This window comes from Piliocolobus tephrosceles, chromosome 3 (assembly GCF_002776525.5).
Source record: "Piliocolobus tephrosceles isolate RC106 chromosome 3, ASM277652v3, whole genome shotgun sequence".
In the NCBI taxonomy this organism is placed as follows: domain Eukaryota; kingdom Metazoa; phylum Chordata; class Mammalia; order Primates; family Cercopithecidae; genus Piliocolobus; species Piliocolobus tephrosceles.
The window spans coordinates 31,085,929-31,109,276 of record NC_045436.1 but is presented as its reverse complement, the minus strand read 5'-3'; the positions used below and the strand labels follow the sequence as shown (position 1 = coordinate 31,109,276).

Sequence of the window (23,348 nt, the reverse complement as noted above, 5' to 3'; positions counted from 1 at the left end):
CGCGATCTCGGCTCACTGCAACCTCTACCTCCCGGGTTCAAGCGATTCTCCTGCCTCAGTCTCCCTAGAGCTGGGATTACAGGCACCTGCCACCACACCCAGCTAATTTTTTGTATTTTTAGTAGAGACAGGGTTCCACTATTTCACTGTGTTGGCCAGGCTGGTCTCGAACTCCTGACCTCAGGCGATCCACCCACCTTGACCTCCCAAAGCTCTGGGATTACAGTCATGAGCCACCACGCCCAGCCTGTGTAACTCTATCTTAGGGAATAATTATATACTTTTTAAATTAAAAAAAAAAAATTTATATCAGAATTGTAATTTATGATATTAACAAATAGTTTTGTGTAATGCTTTCTACGTATATTTGTGTAATGGGTATATGAGAAGATAATAACTTGAGAAGACCTTTGAATATTTCTTGGGAGGCATTTTGTATTTTGAGAGTAATTTTTATTTATTTATTTATTTTTTTATTTTTTGAGATGGAGTCTCGCTCTGTCACCCAGGCTGGAGTGCAGTGGCCGGATCTCAGCTCACTGCAAACTCCACCTCCTGGGTTTACGCCATTCTCCTGCCTCAGCCTCCCGAGTAGCTGGGACTACAGGCGCCCGCCACCTCGCCCGGCTAGTTTTTTGTATTTTTTTTTAGTAGAGATGGGGTTTCACCGTGTTCGCCAGGATGGTCTCGATCTCCTGACCTCGTGATCCACCCCTCTCGGCCTCCCAAAGTGCTGGGATTACAGGCTTGAGCCACCGCACCCGGTCGAGAGTATTTTTAAACTTGTTCTTTAAGTCTTTGTATGATTGTTCTTAAAGTCTTTGTATGATTGTTCTTAATAAAGTAATAATTTCTGGGACAATGCAATATCTAAAGCCAAAGAGGATAGATTTTCTAAAGAAACATATTAATATGGCTTCTGAGAACCTAAGCAGAAAAACCACAGGTGTGATATCCAGAGGACCAAGTCCAAGTTTTATTGTCTTAAATAAAATTTGTATGAATTGGTTAAAATCGTAGACTGTCAATTTTTTCTTCTCTAAGATGGGTTATATTATACCTGTCCTACCTCCAAGATTAGATTATTCAGTGGTTGTGAATATACTTGCAAAGATTAAAAAAAATATGAATATCATCTGTATTCTTTCCATATGGAATAAATTGAATTCCAAAAATTTCATCTGTGCTCTCCTTTCTGAAATATCAAGCTCCCTTAAACTAGAAATACTTTAATTGGACCCAATCGAATTTATCCTTTCGATATTATATCAGAAATGGATATTATTGAATTAACATTGATATAATATCAATTCTAATAGAAAATGTTTTTCATGTTAAAGCCCTTTATTGCTTTGGCACCTTTTTTTTGAGACAGGGTCTCACTCTGTCACCCAGGCTGGAGTACAGTGGCACAATCATGACTCTGCAGCCTCAACCTCCCAGGCTCAAGTAATTCTCCCACTTCAGCCCCCTAAGTAGCTGGGATTACAGGTGTGTGCCACCACGCCCAGCTAATTTTTGTATTTTTTTAGTAGAGACAGGATTTTCCCATGTGGGCTCAAATCCACTGACTTCGGCCTCCCGAAATGCTGGGACTATAGGCCTATGAGCCACCACAGACAGCCTTTGGTGCTTTTTAATATGTAAACTCAGCAGGTACAATGTCACAACATGTTAATTGTCTTTATCCAAAAGGAAAATAAAATTTCTCTTACCTTTCACCAACCAGGAAGTTTCAACTTAGAGCCAAGCACCTCTCCACAGAGACAAAAAGACATGGTGCTCACGTTTCAAAGATGTTTCCAAGACTCACAAGAGATATATTCCTGGGATACAAAACTGGCAAGAGGTTTATTTAGATTTTTAAAAGATTCCCAGCTGGCTAGGCGTGGTGGCTTATGCCTGTAATCCCAACACTTTGGGAGGCCAAGTGGGGTGGATCACTTGAGGTCAGGAGTTCGAGACCAGCCTGGCCAACATGGTGAAACCCCCCTCTCTACTAAAAATACAAAAATTAGCCGGGCATGGTGGCAGATGCCTGTAAGTCCAGCCACTTGGGAGGCTGAGGCAGGAGAATCACGTGAACCCAGGAGGGAGAGGCTGCAGTGGGCCAAGATTGCACCACTGCACTCCAGCCTGGGTGACAGAAAGAAACACTGTCTCAAAAGGAAAAAAAAAAAAAAAAGAATCCCATACATCTCAGACAGAGAAAGGATTTACAGTGACAAGTTTTCTAAAGGAAATGCCGAAAGAAAATTAGGGGGAAGTTCTTTTTTTGTCATCAGAGTACATTTTATAGTTTTTTATATTTATATTTACACTTGCAAATATAAACTAAAAACATTTCTTTTTCTTCTTTTATTTCTAGGCTCCACTTAACACTCCTGTAACAGAAGATAGATTTGGAATTTTAACAGAGAAATACAGAATTCCTGTGCCAATTCTTCCAGGTAAGGTGTACTGAATATTCATAGAACTATGGAATTCCACAGCTGGAAGGAACTACATTTCATCTGGCAAAATTTCCTCCTTTTACAGATGAGACCTAAGGCCCAGATATTTGAAGGATTTACTCAAAGCCATACAGGTAGCTGGTGGGAAAGCAGGACTAGAACTCAGTTCTTTTGTCTTCCAGTCTAGAAGAATTGAGATAGCCTTGTAAGCCAAGCAGGAATTTCTAACTTAGTGCTTTAATGTTGTTTATAATGTAATAAATTAGAACTCTAGGCCAAAATTGTAGAAAATAAGTTGAAGGTGTGACCATCAATATAGCACTTATGTAGAAATACATACTGATTTGAGATTTTAAAGTATTTATGTTTTTGTAATGTCTTATCAATAAAAAGTCAGATTATAAATTAAGCATATATTTATAGGGCTTCCAATGAATAATCATGGCAATTACATTGTACGCTTGGGACATTTAGTGAGCTGGATGGGCGAACAAGCAGAAGCCCTTGGTGTTGAAGTTTACCCTGGTTATGCAGCTGCTGAGGTTTGTATAGTTTTATTTTGTTTTTAATATTTATAGGAACTCCTTTTTTAATAAGTGGAGAATTTTGCAAAGTTGAAGAAATAAGTATTTTTTAAAAGTCAGAGGATTTTAGAATTATAAGATTAGAAGGAATCTTTAAAATATCTAATCCAAAGAGTACTGGAATTCCTCATGTTGTACCCCCATCAAGTGATTGTCCAACTTATGACTGATCACCATAAGGTATGAAAAATTGTGGATTGTTGGTAATCTCTTCCTTATTTTGAATAGAACTTATCTACAATTTTACACTATCCAGAACAAATCTATGTCCTCTTCCAAGGACAACTTTCTAAATATAATTATTCCCTGCTCTCTCTTCCTCCTATCTTTACTCTGGAATTTTTTTTTTCCCCAGTGTAGGGGTGGTATAGGAGTTAAGAGAAAGGTTTGTCTCTGCCCTCTGAAGGTTCACCAGAAATGAACTGACAATAGAGAGAGTAATAGGAGAAAAAGCATACAGATTTATTTAACATGCATAAGCACAAGAGAATGATGACCCGATAACCCAGTGAGGTCCAAATGCTTATCTACCCTTCATCAGAGGGGAAGGGGAAATTGGGTGTTCAGCAATCTTGAAAGGAAGTGAATGCACTTCAGTTAGGGAGAATGAATGCACCCAAGACACAGAAATTAACTTGTAAATGATTCTCTTTGGAATTTGAATTAGCCTGAGAGGCAGGCATGATCTTATGAAAAAGTGTTTGTCTAGGTGTAGTTGCTTTGTTCTGTTTTCTTTTCTGCAATAGATATTAATAGTAAGATTTCAGGAATGGGATGGAAGACCATGTGTTGTCTTTGGCAGGTCCAGTCTTAAGGCAGAGAATGGAATATCAGAGAAGAGCCGCATCCAGTGCTTTAGAAGAGATAGGGTTGAAAGACAGGAGGGGAAGGTCAGAGACACCCTGAAGCTGCTGCTTTGGTTTAGCATGCCAGAGTGGCATATTTTAGCCTATCGTTTTCTGAGCCCCAGTAGCAGAAAGGTGTGATACCCTTGCTCACCCATCGTAAAGGTCAGAGCTGACACTCCTGTAACGAAAGACAGGGTAACAAGAAAAACGTAACAAATGTATTTAATCAAAGTTTTACACGATATGAAATCCTTCAGAAATAAAGGCCCCAAAGACCCAGGGGAAACCATTTTTATGCTTCAGTACAATAAGAATGGACAGCCATGTGGAAATGTGGAAATGTGATTAGACAGAAGGGTATGATCTAATGGTAGTAGACTGAGAGAGGAAGCCAGGCAAGGCCTGTCTGTTCACATTCTCTTTGGCCTTTCTGTGTAGCATTCTTCCTCTGAGGTATGGCTGGAGCAGAAATCCTCTGGAATGAGAGTTTTCAAGGGGAAAGGGAGAAGTAAGAAAATAACCTTTCTAGGTTTTATGGCCTGTATTAAGGGAGAGGAGTTCTAGTTTCTATGACTCACCTTGAGGAAGAGGAATCCTGGTTTCTGTGACTTGCTTTAGGGGAGAAAGAGGAATGGGAGAAGGTAAGAAAGACCTTGTTTCTGAGGTCTTCCACTCTTCCTTCAGTTCCAGGTACTCAGCATAGGGGCTGAGTACCAAGGGAAAACATCCCCCTTTCCCTCTGAAGGTTCATAGAAAAATCAGCTCACAAGAGGCAGGTTAGTAGGAGAAAAGGCATACAGGTTGATCAGCGTGCATGAAGAGAATATTACAGAGTGATTACCCTACCACACAGTGGGGTACAGTTATATGCCTTTCTTGGTAGGGGAACTGGAGTTGGGGAAGTATAGATGACTTTAGGGGGATAGTAAATGATTTTTAGGGGAATTCAATGGGCTTGAAGAATATACCACTGGCAAAGTCTCTTGAGCCTGCAGAGGAGACAATGGTTTCTGACAGAAGCCTGTCCAAGTTTATTGACAGACTTCAGTCATTCTTCCTGCAGTATGAGTTCAGTTCATGAAAACTCAGGAAAGGGACCAGAAGTAATTGTTTGCTTCTTTGGTAGGTCCATGTTTTAGGAAGATAAGGGAACTTCAGAGAACAACTTCATCCTGTGTTTTGGGAGAAAGGATTAAGAGACAGGCCGGGGAAGGTCAGAGAGACATTGAAGCTTCTTCAGTTCAGCATGTCAAAGCACCGTATTTTGGGATATCAGTTTCTGAGCCTCAACTTCAGCATGCCAGGGTGCCATACTTTTCAGGATATTATCTTCTGAGCGCAACGCTAGCTAGCTTAAATATTCTCAGTACTGAGCCCCAACACTAGCTTAAATATTCTCAGTTCTTTCAGCCATGACAGTACATAATTTGAGTTTTGAGTTCTTTCAGTATTCTTGCTGCCCACTTCTGAATGGATCCTCTTTTTATCCCCTTTACAAAGTGGCACCCAGAATGAATAAACCACTTCATGTCTAGTGTAGAACTGTTATCTTCTCCATTCTAGAAACTGGTCTTCCATTGATTCCCTCAAAGTAATTACTTTTTTGGCAACCACATCACACTTGATTCTTATTATGTATTACTGGGGAAATTATTAAAAATAAAATCTCGGCCGGGCGTGGTGGCTTGCACCTGTAATCCCAGCACTTTGGGAGGCCAAGGTGGGCGGGTCACGAGGTCAGGAGATCGAGACCCTCCTGGCTAACATAGTGAAACCCCATCTCTACTAAAAATACTAAAAATTAGCGGGTCACGGTGGCCCATGCCTGTAATCCTAGCTACTTGGGAGGCTGAGGCAGGAGAATCGCTTGAACCCAGGAGGCGAAGGTTGCAGTGAGCCGAGATCACACCACTGCACTCTAGCCTGGGCGACAGAGTGAGATTCCATCTCAAAAAATAAAGAATAAAATCTCCTAGGACCCAGAAGAATTCTCTTCATAAATTATAAAAAAGAACGAAACAGGCCGCGCGCAGTGGCTCAAGCCTGTAATCCCAGCACTTTGGGAGGCCGAGGTGGGTGGATCACAAGGTCAGGAGATCGAGACCATCCTGGCTAACACGGTGAAACCCCGTCTCTACTAAAAATATGAAAAAATTAGCCGGGCGTGGTGGCGGGCGCCTGTAGTCCCAGCTACTCAGGAGGCTGAGGCAGGAGAATGGCGTGAACCCGGGAGGTGGAGTTTGCAGTGAGTCAAGATCGCACCACTGCACTCCAGCCTGGGCGACAGAGCGAGACTCTGCCTCAAAAAATAAAAAAAAAGAATGAAACAGGCCGGGCGCGGTGGCTCACGCCACCCAGCACATTGGGAGGCCAAGGTGGGCGGATCACGAGGTCAAGAGATCGAGACCATCCTGGCCAACATGATGAAACCCTGTCTCTACTGAAAATACAAAAATTACCTGGGCGTGGTGGTGGGCGCCTGTAGTCCCAGCTACTCGGGAAGCTGAGGCAGAAGAATCACTTGAACCCAGGAGGCAGAGGTTTCAGTGAGCTGAGATCAGGCCACTGCACTCCAGCCTGGCGACAGAGCGAGACTCCCATCTCAAACAAACAAAAAAAGGCCCGGCGCGGTGGCTCACGCCTGTAATCCCAGCACTTGGGGAGGCCGAGGCGGGCGGATCACAAGGTCAGGAGATCAAGACCATCCTGGTCAACATGGTGAAACACCATCTCTACTAAAAATACAAAAAATTAGCTGGGCATGGTGGTGGGCGCCTGTAGTCCCAGCTACTCGGGAGGCTGAGGCAGGAGAATGGCATGAACCCGGGAGGCAGAGCTTGCAGTGAGCCTAGATCACGCCACTGCACTCCAGCCTGGGTGACAGAGCGAGACTCCCGTCTCAAAAAAAAGAACGAAACAGTTTTATTCTTGAATTAGCCTTAAACCAAGACTGTGATGCCTATACAGGCCAAGACAGAAATCTCACCCTTTTAAATAGCCAGGCAGATACAATCCATTCATTGCATGCATGTTAACTGTCTTTACTCAAAGGAAAAATAAAATGTTTTTTTTTTTTTTTTTTTGATAAGCAGGAAGTTACAACTTAAAGCCAAACACCTACCCAAATTCCCACAGAGACAGGAAGACAGGAGGCATCCTTCTTGGTATTCTATTTCAAAGCAATGGCTCCAAAGCCCTAAAAAAGACATTCTTGGAATGCACTTTAAAAAGACTGCCATGTATCTCAGAGAGACAAATAAAGGATTTACAGTTGGAAGTTTGCTAAAGGAAATGCTGAAAGAAAAGTTATTGGCACTAAGGAAAGTTCATTTTTTTTCTGTTTGTTTTTACCCTTACAGTTTGTAAGTCAAATAAAACATATAGGTCCCCGTATTATACTTGCTGCTATAAATTTCTGTTTTCCTAGCCCATATACATGCATTTGGGTTTTTGGACCCAAGTGTGGGATTTTGTATTTCTCCTTGTTAGACATTGTTGACTGGAATCAGGGCCACAGTCACAGGTAGGTGGTTTATAGAATCCATGATTCTCACTTTTGGAATACATACATGATCACTCAGACTCACCTGTATCATGCTTCTTTCTCTTAGGTCCTTAATGATTATCATCAACAGATTATTGATCTCTTTGCCAGAGTTTTTTGAGAGTACTCTGAGCCAAACTTCAGATTAGTCTCTAGCCATATTCTGCTGCTGTTGTTCGTTTTCAGGATATCAAATAAAACCTTTATGTATATTCTTTATGGGGAGGTTTCATATCCATTGCTGCTAATCTTTTCTTTTACCTCTCCACTTCCATGCTTGCTTATAATCTGCTGTGTAATTGCATTGTACGTTTTGTACTTTACTATCCAATGAGCATTTTCCTCCACAGAGAAAACAGAAACCAAGGGTTACAGACTATTGCTATTTCTCCTCATCAGAATTACACTTTTGACCTATTTTCCCCCTTTTTCTTGCTCCAAAAATAGAATAAACTTTTATCATCCTTGGTCTCTCTTCAGCTTCTCCCTGTTTTGTTTTCTTTATTTTTTTGTTTATTGAAGTCTTCACTCATTTGAGACATAAGCTTTGCTGACAGTTTCTTTCTCTCCACCTTCATGTTCTTCATTTGTTACAGGCCTCCATTTCAGATTCTTTACACATGATTTGACATCTGAAGAGCACTTCTTGTTTAATCTTACTGGTTTCCCTAGTAATCTCTCTAGTAGTCTCCCCTTTTCTTTCTCATCAGAGTTGTGGCATTGTTTTCATTTCCCATTGTGTGAGCTCTGTTCTTTAATTCTCTAGAAGAGAGTACCTTAATACATGTCTCTTTATTGCCTGAACATTTTAAAGTCTGTATTTCTATAATCTAGAGAAGATGTTCACCTTCTAAGAAACCTAAGGCTGTTTACTGTTTTTTCAAGATTATTATGAATTCTAAGGTATTAATAAATTTGTTTTTATCGTTTTTAGGTCCTTTTTCATGACGATGGTAGTGTAAAAGGAATTGCCACTAACGATGTAGGGATACAAAAGGATGGTGCACCAAAGGTAAACCTTTTTAGTAGTTACGTGCTTAACAAAACGACAAACAACAGAAAGAACTGTGTGGGCAAGAAAATGAGATCCCATCTCTCCAAAAAAAGAAAAAAAAATTAGCTGGGCTTCATGGTATGCACCTGTAGTCCTAGCTACTTTGAAGGCTGAAACAGGAGGATCACTTGAGCCCAGGAGTTCGAGGCTGCAGTGAGTCATAACCATGCCACTTCATTTCAGCTTAGGTGAGTGACAGAGCAAAACCCTGTCTTAAAAAAAAAAAAGAAGAAGAAAGAACCAACTTAGACTCAATAAAGGTCTTGCTACAAACTATACATTAATTATGTGGGTGTTCGGAGGCCCAGGCTGTTGGATCACTTGAACCCATGAGTTTGAGAACTTCCTGAGCAACATGGCGAGACCCTGTCTCTACCAAAAATGCAAAATTAGCCAGTCTTACAACCCTGTCTCAAAATAAATAAATAAATAAATAAATAAGAATTTAAAAAATTTCAAAAAATGTGGGTGTTAGGATACAGTAATTAATATGGAATTTTTCTCTCATTAAAAAATATAGAAGCAACTTTGAGCTAACAGTGATTTAGGCAAGTAGTTATAATATGTTAAAAAAATTTTTTAAAGATAATGACATACAAATATACAAACATAAGTCAAACACATGTCAAAGATTTTATTTCATTTAGTTAAGGAGAGAATCAGTAAGATGTTACAACCAGTGCAAGAAGAATTCAAACATATACACATTTACAGGCCATTAATCCACTTCATTAACCAAATACATCAAATGAAAATAGTTTCTGCAGTTTTTATTTCTCCACAATTTTCATTTCTTTGGACAAGAATCATTTTGCATTACTATCAGTAGTGATATACTTTGACATGTGTGTTTGTTGCCCAGGCTGGAGTGCAGTTGTGTGAGCTTGGCTCATTGCAACCTTTGCCTTCCAGGTTCAAGCAATTCCCTGCCCTCAGCCTCCCGAGTAGCTGGGATTACAGCTGTGTGCCACCATGCCTGGCTACTTTTTTGTATTTTTAGTAGAGATGGGGTTTTGTCATGTTGGCCAGGCTGGTCTTGAGCTCCTGACCTAATGATCCACCCGCCTCGGCCTCCCAAAGTGCTGGGATTACAGGCATGAGCCACCATGCCCGGCCACTTTGACATGATTTTAACCTCTTTTGGTAGATGTAAAACTGATTCTCCACCTCTCATTCAAAATATAAACCTGGATAATTTTCAGATTTTCACATCTTGTATTTTTGAATCTGAAAGCAAAACCGTCAGAACATAGAACTGTCACTCTTTGGGAAAGATAAGGAAAGAAATAGCTTGCTGTCCTATGAACAAAACACAAATTAACATCTCACTCAACTGACCTGTCTATTCAGGTTTATTTATTATCTAATTTCCCAACTAGATTATAAGCTCCCAAAAGATAGAGATCCTGGGTTATTCCAATGCCTGGCATAATGCCAGGTACAGATTAGGTCTCAGTAAATATTTGTCAACTGATAGTTTATCCTCCTCTCTGTCACTCTTGGAATAGAATTAGGAATCTAGAGTCTCTTCCAGCAGACTTTCTGCTTCTCACATTTCCTGCTTCAAAAGCAAATAGTGGCTGGGCGCGGTGGCTCATGCCTGTAATCCCAGCACTTTGGGAGTCCGAGGCGGACGGATCACGAGGTCAGGAGATCAAGACCATCCTGGCTAACACAGTGAAACCCCGTCTCTACTAAAAAAAAATACAGAAAAATTAACCGGGCATAGTGGTGGGTGCCTGTGGTCCCAGCTATTCAGGAGGTTGAGGCAGAAGAATGGTGTGAACCCGGGAGGCGGAGGTTGCAGTGAGCCGAGACCACGCCACTGCACTCCAGCCTGGGCGACAGAGCGAGGTGCCATCTAAAAACAAACAAACAAAAAGCAAATGGCAAATCCTGTTTGGGACTCCTGGTGGTTTAACTGGCCACATCAGAATCATGTGACATCTTGGGGCTCAGCCTGTCCTGCAGTAAGGCCCTAGGAAGCTGTTTTTTAACAAGCCTCCAGGGATTCCAGTGCATAGCCAGGTTTGTAAAGACTGTTATACTGCCTCTCAGTAAAAGAACATGGTTTTTCATATATTATGGTTCTTTTCTATATTATGATTAATTATAAATTATATTTTAGTCTTTAAATATTTTTGCATTTAATATTATAACAAAATTGAAGCAAATTCTACCATTTGGTATTTCATTTTTGTGTGTTCTCATTTGTTCAAATATGAGTTTGTTTCAGGTGGCAGAGGTTACAGTGAGCCAAGATCGCGCCACTGTACTCTAGCCTAAGCGACAGAGTGAGACTCCGTCTAAAAAAACAAAAATTAAAAAAGAAAGAAAGAGAAAATATATATATATGTGTATATATATGATTTTTAACTTTATGCTTTGCATTTGTAAAAACATTTATATTTTGTATGTTGCATTTATGCAGGTATAATAGCATAGAAGAGTACAATGGAGTCTTAGTAATTTGAGCCCCAAAATCTAAGTTTTTAAAAATAGTATTACCACAAGGTTAGAGTGGGGAAAATCAAAGATTCTGTTTAATGTGTTGTTCCATTCTCTATTTAACCCACTGTAGTTAGGCTTTCTCCCTGCCATTTCACTGAAACGGTTCTTGTTAGAGTCACAAATACCTCCATTTTGCCAATCTGGTGGACAGGCCTGTTTTCCCTTACTTGACCTTCTAGTGGATGGCACTTGACATAGTTCAATTATGTTTTCCTTCTTGAAACACTTTTTTGACTTGGCTCTTCTTACAGCCTTCTCTTGGTTCCTATCTCCAATATGCATTTTATTATAAGAATTCTGATTTGCACATTTTTAAGTTACAGAGGTTAAGTAACTTGGCTGGGGTCAGACACCTACTAAGTATTGGGGCTGGGATTTAAATACAGGCTGTGTGGCTCCACGGCCTGTCCCTTGAACACTAAAGGGCATGTTACCTCTAAGAAGAAACAGAAATATGTTAATTAATATTTTAGTTCATACAGATTGAATTGTTTTATAAGTGGTGCTGGGGAAACTCTATATCCATCTGGAAGCAAATAGAGTTGGACCCCGGTTTGCTGGTTGTTTCTTTCTCGTGATTTAAAGATTTAAAACAATACAAATCAAAAAGAAATCTAAGAGATGACAGTTAACAATCTAGGGGTAGGGTAAGCCACCCTACAGCAACAAGATACTAAAAACCTGTAAAAAAAAAAAAAAGACAAACCTTTTTAAACTTAATATATAAAAGTTAAACACTTCTGTATACCACCATATACTATAAAGTCTGTAAATGTTTGACTCTCTGTAATATCAAGGAGTACTTAAACATCGACAAGAAAAAAGACAACACATTGGAAAAATGGGTAGAATCTAAAATATTAACAATTCATAGAAGAACTCAATGACCACTAATCATAAGGAAAGATACTTAAATATGTTTTTTTCAGAGTCCAAAGGTTAAATGTCATTTCTTCTAAGAAGATTTTCCTGTTCACTCAATCTAGAATAGCTGGCTTCTGTTATTCTCCTTTGTAATACCCTCTGCTCTCTTTCATAGCACTTAAACAATTTGTAATTATATACTCATGTATTTATTTAACGTCTGTCTCTATGGCTAGTCCAAAGAAAAGGAACATATTTTTTTTAATTCATCCATGTATTCCCAATGCCTAGCACACAACCTGGCACATTGTAGGTATTCATTCACAATTTCTTGAATCAAAAAGAAAAGATGCTCAAAATAGTAATCAGGGAAATGCAAATTAAAATAGTATTGAGGGCCAGGCGCCATGGCTCACGCCTGTAATCCCAGTACTTTGGGAGGCCAATGGGGGTGGGTCATCTGAGGTCAGGAGTTCAAGACCAGCCTGGCCAACATGATGAAACCCCATCTCTACTAAAAATACAAAAACTTAGCTGGGCTTGGTGGCAGGCACCTGTATTCCCAGCTACTCGGGAGACTGAGGCAGGAGCATCGCTTGAACCCTAGAGGCGGAGGTTACAGTGAGCCAAGATCATGCCATTGCACTCCAGCGTGGGCAACAAGAGCACAACTCCGTCTCAAAAAAATTAAAAAATTAAAAATAAAATAAAATAAAACAGTAGTGAGTTATCACAACACCTGATACAGTAGCAAAAATGCAAAAGGAACAGTTATATCTGTCACTAACTGTACTGTAGGGAAAGGGTCTTATATACTACTGATGGAAATATATTCATTGCTTCAGGCTTTTTGGAAAGTAATATGATAATATCAATTTTAAAAAGTAGATGTACCCTTTGATCTAAGAGGGCCACTCCTGGGAATCTATCTTATAGGAATAAAAGCACCAATATTGTACGTATATACAGGTGTCCCTTAGTGTGTACAGTAGATTGGCTCTAGGACCCCCAAGTATGCCAAAATTCATGCATACTCAAGTCCCAAAGTTAGCCCTGCAGAACTCACATACATGAAAAATCAGTCTTCTATATACTCGGGTCTCACATCCTGTGAATATTGTATTTTCAATCCTTATTTGGTTAAAAATAAATTCTTGTGTATGCGAACCCACACAATTCAAACCCATCTTGTTCAAGGATCAGCTCCATATTCAATATATATTCAAGAGTGTTTCTATCTTATAACATTGTTTTTGTTCATACATAAACTGGAAAGAGCGAATGGCTATTATCCATTGGCAGAGGAGCTGGATAATCTATCCTCTCTACCTGAACTCCTACCTAGCCATTAAACAGAAAGATTTGAGCTCCACAGTGACTTGAAAAGATTTCCATGAGGTATTTTAAGTGAGAAGAGTAAGATTATATTATTCTATATATTTACTATGTGATTCTTTATAATATTATACATTTGCACTGTCTCTTCTACACCTGAATCATAGTTCAATTTAAATCTGACCAAAATGTGAATATATTTTAAATTGTCAAATGTTGCCATTTAACACATTTTTGCTTTTCAGGCAACATTTGAGAGAGGGCTAGAACTACATGCTAAAGTCACAATTTTTGCAGAAGGTTGCCATGGACATCTAGCCAAGCAACTATATAAGAAGTTTGATTTGAGAGCCAATTGTGAACCTCAGACCTATGGGATTGGACTGAAGGAGGTATCCGGGTTTGTTTCTGTAATTTTAATTTTGAAAGATGGAATTTAAATTTATTTGTATTATCAGGTAGTTTATAATACTGACTTAATTTTAGTTATATTTTTTCATTGTCTTGAAATGTTCATTATGACTAAAACTTGGGATATTTTTCAAGGGGCTAGAAGATAACTACTGATCAAATTCTATTATTGGTTAAGTTAGTTTTACATGTTGGAATTGTTGTATCAGGTGTTGCTTGAAATGAATCTTGAACTTGTGAATATTTGAATCTTTTTTTTTTTCATTGTAATGCCATCTGCCCTGTTAGGATTGCTCTTGTGATCCATATGCTGTTTGTAGGATGACCACATCCTACAAAGCATTATTGGTAATGTGAAGATAATTTTGTTTATGAAATACATACTCAGCCATAGTATATTAATCTGCAGCCTAAAATTTAATTAGGTTATGTATTGTACATTTTCTCAATTTATCCATTCTCTAGTCTTGTTTTCCCAAATCATAGGCTTATTAGAATGTAAATGTAAAATTTTCATTATAACCCTTTTGCTTAAATATTGTTGTGGAGCTAGCAATGGTGGCCCACACCCATAACCCAAGCATTTTGAGAGGCCAAGGCAAGATGATTGCTTGGGTCCAGGAGTTCAAGACCTGCCTGGGCAACGTAGTGATACCTCATCTCTACTAAAAATTTACAAATTAGCCGGGTGTGGTGGTGCACATCTGTAGTCTCAGCTACTCTGGAGGCTGGGGCAGGAGAACCACTTCACTTCAAGAGATCAAGACTGCAGTGACCTGTGATCATACCACTGCACCCTAACCTGGGTGACAGAGTGAGATCCCATCTCTAAAAAAATTAAAAATACAGTAATTAACAAAAATTTATTTTAGGTTAAATCTCAGAAAGGTTCAAAGTCTATATAAAACTAGATTTGTTATATTCTGAATAAGGGTTTGTTTTGATAGATTGCACATAATGTCTGATTGCACACAATATTAGCTGATTTTTAGATAATATTTCAGATAGAAATTGTTCAAAATTTAAAATTTACCAGTCTGAAAAGAGGGTGAACAATTTATTTCAATTGTGGAGGGCAGAGCAGAGGGAATAAATTACTTTGTTGGAGAATACATGTCTATTACAAAGAGACCTTAAGTGTACATTAATTTTTACATGGTGAACATACCCTTGTGGCTGTCACCCAGATGAAGACAGAGAACACTACCAGTACCGCAGAACTTTCCCTCAGCCTTTCAGTAGGATTTCCTGATTTCCTATAATTGTATAAAAGTCTTTACCAATTTGAGAATCTATTTAATGTCTTTAAATAGAGTTCATAAGTTTTCTGACCCGTTTCTTTACTCTGGAACTCATGCTGCAGTTTGATATAATTTTCTTTGATATTCAAGGTGATCCACCTGTATTTTTTTTATTTATTTTTTATTTTTTATTTTTTTTGAGACTGAGTCATGCTGTATCAGCCAGGCTGGAATGCAGTGGCATGATCTCGACTCACCGCAACCTCTGCCTCCCGGGTTCAAGCAATTCTCATGCCTCAGCCTCCGGAGTAGCTGGGATTACAAGGCATCCGCCACCATGCCCAGCTAATTTTTGTATTTTTACTAGAGACGGGGTTTTACCATGTTGGCCAGGATGGTCTTGAACTCCTGACCTTAAGTGATCTGCCCACCTCAGCCTCCCATGGTGCTAGGATTACAGGCGTGAGCCACCGTGCCCAGCCTTCTTTGATATTTGAAGTAATTTTGTTGTATACTTATATTAGTTTTTCACTTGTAATTTTCATAAGTAAGACATTAAACCTGGCAAGTTTTATGCATTGTGGTGACATGAAAACATTTTTAAAATACTGCAGGACTTATTTTGTTTGTTTGTTTTTTTTTAGTTATGGGTTATTGATGAAAAGAACTGGAAACCTGGGAGAGTAGATCACACAGTTGGTTGGCCCTTGGACAGACATACCTATGGAGGATCTTTCCTCTATCATTTGAATGAGGGTGAACCCCTAGTAGCTCTTGGTCTTGTGGTAAGTTATATTCCCATTATGGAAAATTCTACTGCTAGAGTTATATGACCATCAGTGTTATAAAGTAAGGGTTTTGAATCTGAAGACTAAAATGCTTATCATTTAAAGCGTACTTTCTAATTTTATCAATATATAAAGTGCTTCTGGCTGCTGTGTCATTAAGTCTACTAAACACACGAAGCAATAGTAATAGTAGCTGCTACACTCCAGGCACTATGCTGGATGCTTTTCTGAGATTTCTACATAAGTTTCATAATAATGCTGAAATAGGTATATCTTTATTTTACAGATGAGAAAACTGAAGTCCAAATAGGTTAAACAACTTACCCATATACACCCATTAAATAACAGGCAGAAATGCCTGACCTTGTCTGACCTCAAATTCCATTTCCACTGTGGCATGCTACCACTGAAAATGAAATTAGCACTAAGTTTGAACTTAAAACTTTTTAAAAATACAGGCAGTTTCTCCTTTTTTGGCCTCCTGCACATCTTTGCAGTAAATTACATATTGAACATTACCAAGAATGGAAAAATTAGTTTCTGTACCTTGCAACTGGTGGCAGCTTTATAGTTTAATGTCATGATTAGACCTCCATATGATACACTGTTAAATTTATATGTTATTGGTGTTTTTTGACCCCCCAGTCAAATGTTCATCCCATCACCTTTGGATATTTATGCCTGTGACTTACTTGTACCAAAGGAAAAAGATGTGGTTAATTTTAACACTTTGGTAAAGCATTATAAAATGTAACCTTCTATAGTTATTTTCCTCTTTTTCTCTAAGTGTAGTTTACATCCTTTTTCTTTATTTTTGCCTCAGTTGTACTGTAGTATAGATTATTAGTTTATTTCAAGTTGGTATTAATGTATAATAAATCATTACAGCTGCTTTCATAGAAACATAATCTGAGATGCTTACCTACAGATACTGTTCTAATTTGTTTTTTTTGTTGTTCATTTTTATTTTCTAATCTCATGATAGATTCTGTTTTTCTAATTTGAACTTTGAGTTCCAGAGCACAAGAATTTGTTAATATGTTCTAAATTTTCATAATTTTGATGATAATAAACACATGCTATCCTTTTCTTTACCATTTCTTTTCCAAACAGATTTTATACAATTTTTAATTTACATTTGCATTACTGCACATAGTGCTCCAAATACTTTTGAGTACAAGAAATTTAACATACATGTGTTCTGATAAACATTGCTCACATTTTCACTTGATTTATTTGAAATAAAAATGCCTAATTTAATATAAATGTAAATTTTTAAGGTTGGTCTAGACTATCAGAATCCATACCTGAGTCCATTTAGAGAATTCCAGAGGTGGAAACACCATCCTAGCGTTCGGCCAACCTTGGAAGGTGGAAAAAGGATTGCATACGGAGCCAGAGCTCTCAATGAAGGTGGCTTTCAGGTAACTCTTCCAACTTTTATTTTCCTTATTTCTGTATTGTAAATTCAGAATTGAACATATAATGTAACAAATTTAGATAAAGAATAAAAACAATATCGAAATAAATAAAGTATGTAGCGTTTATAAATAAACTGTGTCACACAGTACTTCAAAATTACGCCATGAATTTAGTTTTAAGAATATATTAGGCTAGGCACAGTGGCTTATGCTTGTAATCCCAGCACTTTGGAAGGCCGAGTTGGGCAGGCTGCCTGGGCAACATGGCGAAACCCCGTCTCTACAAAAAATAGAAAGATTAGCCAGGCGTGGTGATGAGCGCTTGTGGTCCCAGCTACTCAGGAGGCTGAGACAGGAGAATCACTTGAGCCTGGGAGGTGGAGGTTGCAGTGAGCCAAGATTGTGCCATCCAGCCTGAGCAGCAGAATGAGACTCCATCTCAAAAACAAAAACAAAAACAAAAAATAATATATTGATCTCTAGAGATAAATTCATGGACATTTTGTTAGTTGTTTTAACCATAAATTTAAAACTGTAATCCATAGTATTTCTCTTTATTCCTTAACTGCCAGGAAACTCAAAGGCAAATTTAGTTTTCAGCAAACAAAATTCATTCATTCCAACTACCTAGTAACATTCATGCCTTTTAGATTACCTCTGTTAAGCTTTTACCTTAATTGTCCTATTTTTATATACATTCAAAATCTTCTCAAATATAATGTATTCATTATGTATTAAACAGTGAAATAAGACCTAGTAGCTAATTGTCATAAAAGCTGTTAATACTGTTGTAGAAATGTTATCAGACAGGTAAGATGATCTAAAAATCTGCTGTAAAGCTTGTACCAAATTATTTGGAGCAAGTTCCTTAACTTTTCTGGCCTTAAGAAATCATCTGTAAAATAAAGATGATCCCTCTGTCTCTAATATTCTAGGAATCTAGGACTATCTTAGAAATTGGATTTCTTTTTAAAAAATTATTATAAAAGTAACAGATAATAGGAAAATTTAGGGAGGGAAAATTGACTTACCTTCTTTTTTTTTGAGGTGGAGTCTTGCTGTATCGCCCAGGCTGGAGTGCAGTGGCACGATGATCTTGGCTCACTGCAGCCTCCGCCTCCCGGGTTCACACCATTCTCCTTTCTCAGCCTCCTGTAGCTGGGACTACAGGCACCCACCACCATGCCTGTCTCATTTTTTTGTATTTTTAGTAGAGACGGGGTTTCACCGTGTTAGCCAGGATGGTCTCGATCTCATGACCTCGTGATCCGCCCGCCTCGGCCTCCCAAAGTGCTGGGATTACAGGTGTGAGCCACCGCATCCGGCCTTTACTTATCTTTAAAAGTGAGTTTCTAAATTCTTTATTACTGTAATAGTATTTCATAAACTCAAAACCATAGCTACATTAGAAACATAATCACTAGAATTTTAAAATATTGCTATCCCCAAAGTCTGTCATGAGATTACTTCTCATGAGATTGTTTTTGTTTCTAGAGTAGTAATTCCTTTGGTAGAAATATGTATTGAATTACATAACTGTATTCAAGCCTATTAAACTTTTTAAAATAATGTCCATAATAGTTACTGTCACCCTAACCCTACTCTGTAATTTATAAAGGTTTCAATATATTCAATAGTACACAGAGATTTTTATTGAAAACCATCTACCTTGTGTACTTAAGCACGTCAAACATGTCAAATGATTTGCAAGTTGACAGGAGGCGATGCCTCTTCCCTCCCCCGACAACACACACCCACACACTTTTCACCTAAATTTTCTGATTTCATTGGCCAGAGATTCAGAAAGTTATTTCCAGTTAAGGTCTTGAAGACCTTAAGAGGCAACAACGACTATAAGGGATGGTTTCTGTAGTTCAATACTAGAGAAGTTCCTCTGAAGGTGTAGCAAGCACCAGAAACCACCAGGAGAGTGCAGTATTCTCTCCCGAGCGTGATGCCGCCCGGCTCTCGATGTTGCTTTGCTCAGCTGCCATTCGGCATTGATGATTGTTTTTCCCTTCCTTAGGGAGAGTGGGAGGGAAAGGATGCAGTCTGAGTAGCTCCCATTTAGGTAAAGAAAAAGAGGAGGCAACAATTCGAAACATTCAATTTTGTTTATTTTGAGCTAACAAATACTGTCTAGCTTTTTTCTCCTTCTTCAGCTGACTATACCAAAACTCATCTTCCCCTAGTGGGTTTCTAATTACTTGTAGCCCTAGTTTAATGAATGTCCCAGACAAGGTGCGTAGCTGCCAGTAACCCAGCCCACCCAAGGTAGGATCCTCCTAGAACTTAAAAACATACATTTTCTTGGGCATAATATTTTTGTTCTTAGGATTTAAACACCTATTTTGGAAGAACTTGAACTCATAGTTTATATGCCTTTATTAAATTTCACATTCTTCTGGTTCTTGAATCAAACTTGGTGTCAACAAAGCCACAGCCTTACTTGAGAAAAGCATTGTCATCATCTAAGTCCCTAATCTTTTATCTGTTTTCAGCTAGTAGCACTCCAGATAGCACCTCCTCCCCATTGTCTGCTCTGTGGTCCTGATTTAATGCTCTAAGTGGTCCTAATACTGAGTTTGGTCTGAGAACCACAGTCATAAATTCATTCCCCACATATACTGTGAAAGGACCTGGGCCCTGATCCTTCTCTCTTACCAGCATTCCTTCTGCCGCCTAGTTTTGCTTTTCACCACCATTCCTTCACAGAATTGTATCATTGATGAGAGCTGTGGCGACAGAGTGCTCACCATGTCTCTTTTGCAGTTGGTCAATAGTTTTGTTAACCCCCACCTCTGAGTCCCTCTTAGTACCATCAGCCAAATGTTCCACTCACCATTTTCTCGGCAAAGACCCCATGGCCTACTTTAAGAAGTCCTCATAGAAGAAAAAAATACAGAATGTGGAAAGAACAGCACTGCTTGGCTCTCTTCAAACTGTAAGAGTACATTTTCCCATGCAAACCATCTATAGTTCAGTTGCTGTATTGCGGGGTACATATAGACATTTATTGTCTAAACTGAAAAATATCCCACTCTTCATTACATTTTTTTATCAGAAATGTATACTAAGGTCCAAAGAATTGTCTTTATTTAATTTTGGAAATTCAGCTTGTCCTTAATCAGAATCTATTGTTTAGGGTGGTAGCTAGTTGCAGTGGTGCCATGATTAGAGCATGGGTTTATATCCCTAGCTGTCAAAGTAAAACAAAGAGGGTGTATAGTATCCTTTGTAAGTCTTGTATTACCCCGAATGCATGTAAAAGCAAATCACAGTTTTTTTATATGCCCTTTGAAATTTTCAGGTCCACTTAATTTTGGGGGAAGAGAGGGTACAATGTGATATTTCCATACATGTGTATAATGTTTAATGATCAAATCAGAGTATTAGTATATCCATCACCTCAAACCTTTATCATTTCTTTGTGTTGGTAATATTTAAAATCTTTTCTTCTAGCTATTTGAAAAAAATAATAAATTATTCTTTATTATAGTCACTCTAGTACTATAGAACAGAACTTATTCCTCCTATCTAGCTGTATTTCTGAATCCATTAACCATCTCTCTGTATCCCGCCCCCACCCCCCGCATCCCTTTCTACCCTTCCCATCCTCTAGTAGCCACTGTTCTACTCTCCACTTCCATAAGATCAACTTTTTAAGTTTCCATGTATGAGAACATAGGGTGTTTATCTTTCTGTGCTTGACTGACTTGACATAATGTCTTCCAGGCTCATCCATGTTGTCACAGATGACAATATTTCATTCATTCTTCCAGCTGAATAGTATTCCATTGTGTATATATGTATACCATGTTTTGTTGATCTATTCATCTGTTTATGGACATTTAGTTTGATTCCGTATCTTGGCAGTTATTGTGAATAATGCTGCAGTAAATATGAGAGTGCAGATATCTCTTCCACATACTGACTTGCTTTCTTTTGGATATATACCCAATAGTGGGATTGCTGGGTCATTCTATTTGTTAGAACTGGGTAGTTCTATTTGTAGCTGTTTTAGGAACCTCTATACTGTTTTCCATAATGGTTATACTAATTTACATTGCCACCAACAATGTGTGAGTTTTCCCCACATCCTCACCAGAATATTTTTTGTCTTTTTGATAATAGCCATTCTAACTAGGGTGAAATGGTATCTCATTGTGGTTTTGGTTGCAAGCAAATCACAATTTAGATAACAGCATTCAGGTTTAGAAAATATTTTAACTATGACATGGATATGTATAAATAAAACATTCTATTTAAAACATATTGATGCTTCAGTCCTAAGTCTGTCCCATGTAGATTAGTTATGAGGAAGGAAAAAGAAAAAACTCTCACAGAAAAATAGTAATAGTCCTAATCCTCACTCTTAGGGCAGGGAGAATAAAACTGCCCTTGCTGTTTTATTCCTTTGCTCAATTCATTTTCATGTATTTATTTTTCAACCTTTCCCTACAGCTCTAGACTTTAAGACTGATTTGGAGTATTCTGTTGTGCTTGTTTAATTTGAGCTAACAAATGTATTCTGAATCTTTCTTTCCTTAGTCTATACCAAAACTCACCTTTCCTGGTGGTTTACTAATTGGTTGCAGTCCTGGTTTTATGAATGTTCCCAAGATCAAAGGTACTCACACAGCAATGAAAAGTGGAATTTTAGCAGCAGAATCTATTTTTAATCAACTAACTAGTGAAAATCTCCAATCAAAGACAATAGGTAAGAAATTCCTGTGTAAAGTAGAAAAAAGAAAATTGCTGGGTTACGTGTATTTCAATTGACATTAAAAGATTTGTATTGCATCTGTCACTGTCTCAAAAAAAAAAAAATTCACTCATCAGGTATCAAAGTAGCAAAATACTTTAGCGTATCTTATGCACATTTGGGCAGTTTCACACTAACATTTCATGTTTTTAATAAAAGGACTCCATGTAACTGAATATGAAGACAATTTGAAGAACTCCTGGGTATGGAAAGAGCTCTATTCTGTTAGAAATATAAGACCGTCTTGCCACGGAGTACTGGGTGTATATGGAGGGATGATTTACACTGGAATCTTTTACTGGATATTGAGAGGAATGGAGCCATGGACTCTGAAACATAAAGGTAATTCAAATGAGAGTGTGAGTAACATGATCATTAAAAATTCATGAATGGGATCCATTAATTTGACAAAGTGATCATTTTAATGTTTTAAACTTGCTTGGAGAAATTATAAATTTAGTATCTAAGAACAGTACATTATTACTTGAGGGCTAGTTGTATTTCTTTGGTGTAATAACATTTTGAAGCTTTTATCCAAATAGGCTTAAGAAAAAGTACTTCAAAATTATATTTTGTTAAGCATTTCCCTCAAAATTGTTGAAGGTTCTGACTTTGAACGGCTTAAGCCAGCCAAGGATTGTACACCTATTGAGTATCCAAAACCCGATGGACAGATCAGTTTTGACCTCTTGTCATCTGTGGCTCTGAGTGGTACTAATCATGAACATGACCAGCCGGCACATTTAACCTTAAGGGATGACAGTATACCTGTAAATAGAAATCTGTCGATATATGATGGGCCCGAGCAGCGATTCTGCCCTGCAGGTAATAATTTCCATCCATTCCTAAATATTTGCTTAAAACATTTTAGTAATGTGATTCCGTTCTTTTAAAAAAATGATTTCTGTATCTCCTTCCGTTGCTTATAAATTGTAAATGACTTCATCCAGCTTCCTTTAGGAAACTTATACTTTTAACTACTGGTTTTGTTAAGCCTAGTTCAGATGACATTTCTCAAAAACAAAACAAAACAAAACAAACAAACAAAAAAAGCACTTTGGGTACCCTCAGACTAAGATGAAGATTCTTGAAGATGAAATACCTCTCTTTGCATGTTCATGTGACTAAAGTCATTTCTGTACGTATGGGCAGCTCATCTGTACATATTTGGGTGCATGTGCTAGAATAACACATTATGGTTACATTCAGTCCAAGAAATGCTCTGAAACTTGAAATTCACCATGAATATTCTTTTAGTGCTGAGCTTTCAACTGAAATTACAGTAGTAGGAACCAGGTCTCAAATGACATGGTAGAACAAAATAGTATTCAGATACTTGAAAACTAGTACATTCACAAAAGAAGCTATAGCGTGACTTGGTCTTTTGACTTTTGTCATTGCAGTGGGTTTTAAACTCCCTGAGGTTACTAAGGACTGGATCTAATTTGGTTTTTTAGCTGTACCATCAGCTAAAAAACTGATGAGCCTGTACCATCAGGCTCCTCTTACCCCCAGGCACCCACGGTCTG

The 23,348-nt window shown here is 38.2% G+C and overlaps 1 protein-coding gene and 1 non-coding gene across 3 annotated transcripts in view; both read left to right on the top strand.

The window, feature by feature from the left end:
- The window catches only part of ETFDH (electron transfer flavoprotein dehydrogenase), a 35,528-nt gene that overhangs the window by 10,973 nt on the left and 1,207 nt on the right, over positions 1 to 23,348 (top strand). For both annotated transcript variants that reach the window (XM_023228248.3, XM_023228258.2), the window contains 9 exons: positions 2,369 to 2,450; positions 2,877 to 2,995; positions 8,364 to 8,441; positions 13,439 to 13,585; positions 15,490 to 15,630; positions 16,914 to 17,057; positions 21,606 to 21,774; positions 21,979 to 22,161; positions 22,423 to 22,644. In XM_023228248.3, the coding sequence (XP_023084016.1) occupies positions 2,369 to 2,450; positions 2,877 to 2,995; positions 8,364 to 8,441; positions 13,439 to 13,585; positions 15,490 to 15,630; positions 16,914 to 17,057; positions 21,606 to 21,774; positions 21,979 to 22,161; positions 22,423 to 22,644 (1,285 nt within the window). The remainder of the gene's footprint in view (positions 1 to 2,368; positions 2,451 to 2,876; positions 2,996 to 8,363; positions 8,442 to 13,438; positions 13,586 to 15,489; positions 15,631 to 16,913; positions 17,058 to 21,605; positions 21,775 to 21,978; positions 22,162 to 22,422; positions 22,645 to 23,348) is intronic.
- Positions 18,897 to 19,115, top strand: LOC111554137. Its single transcript, XR_002735160.1, has one exon. It is a non-coding gene; the product is annotated as a small nucleolar RNA U3 (small nucleolar RNA).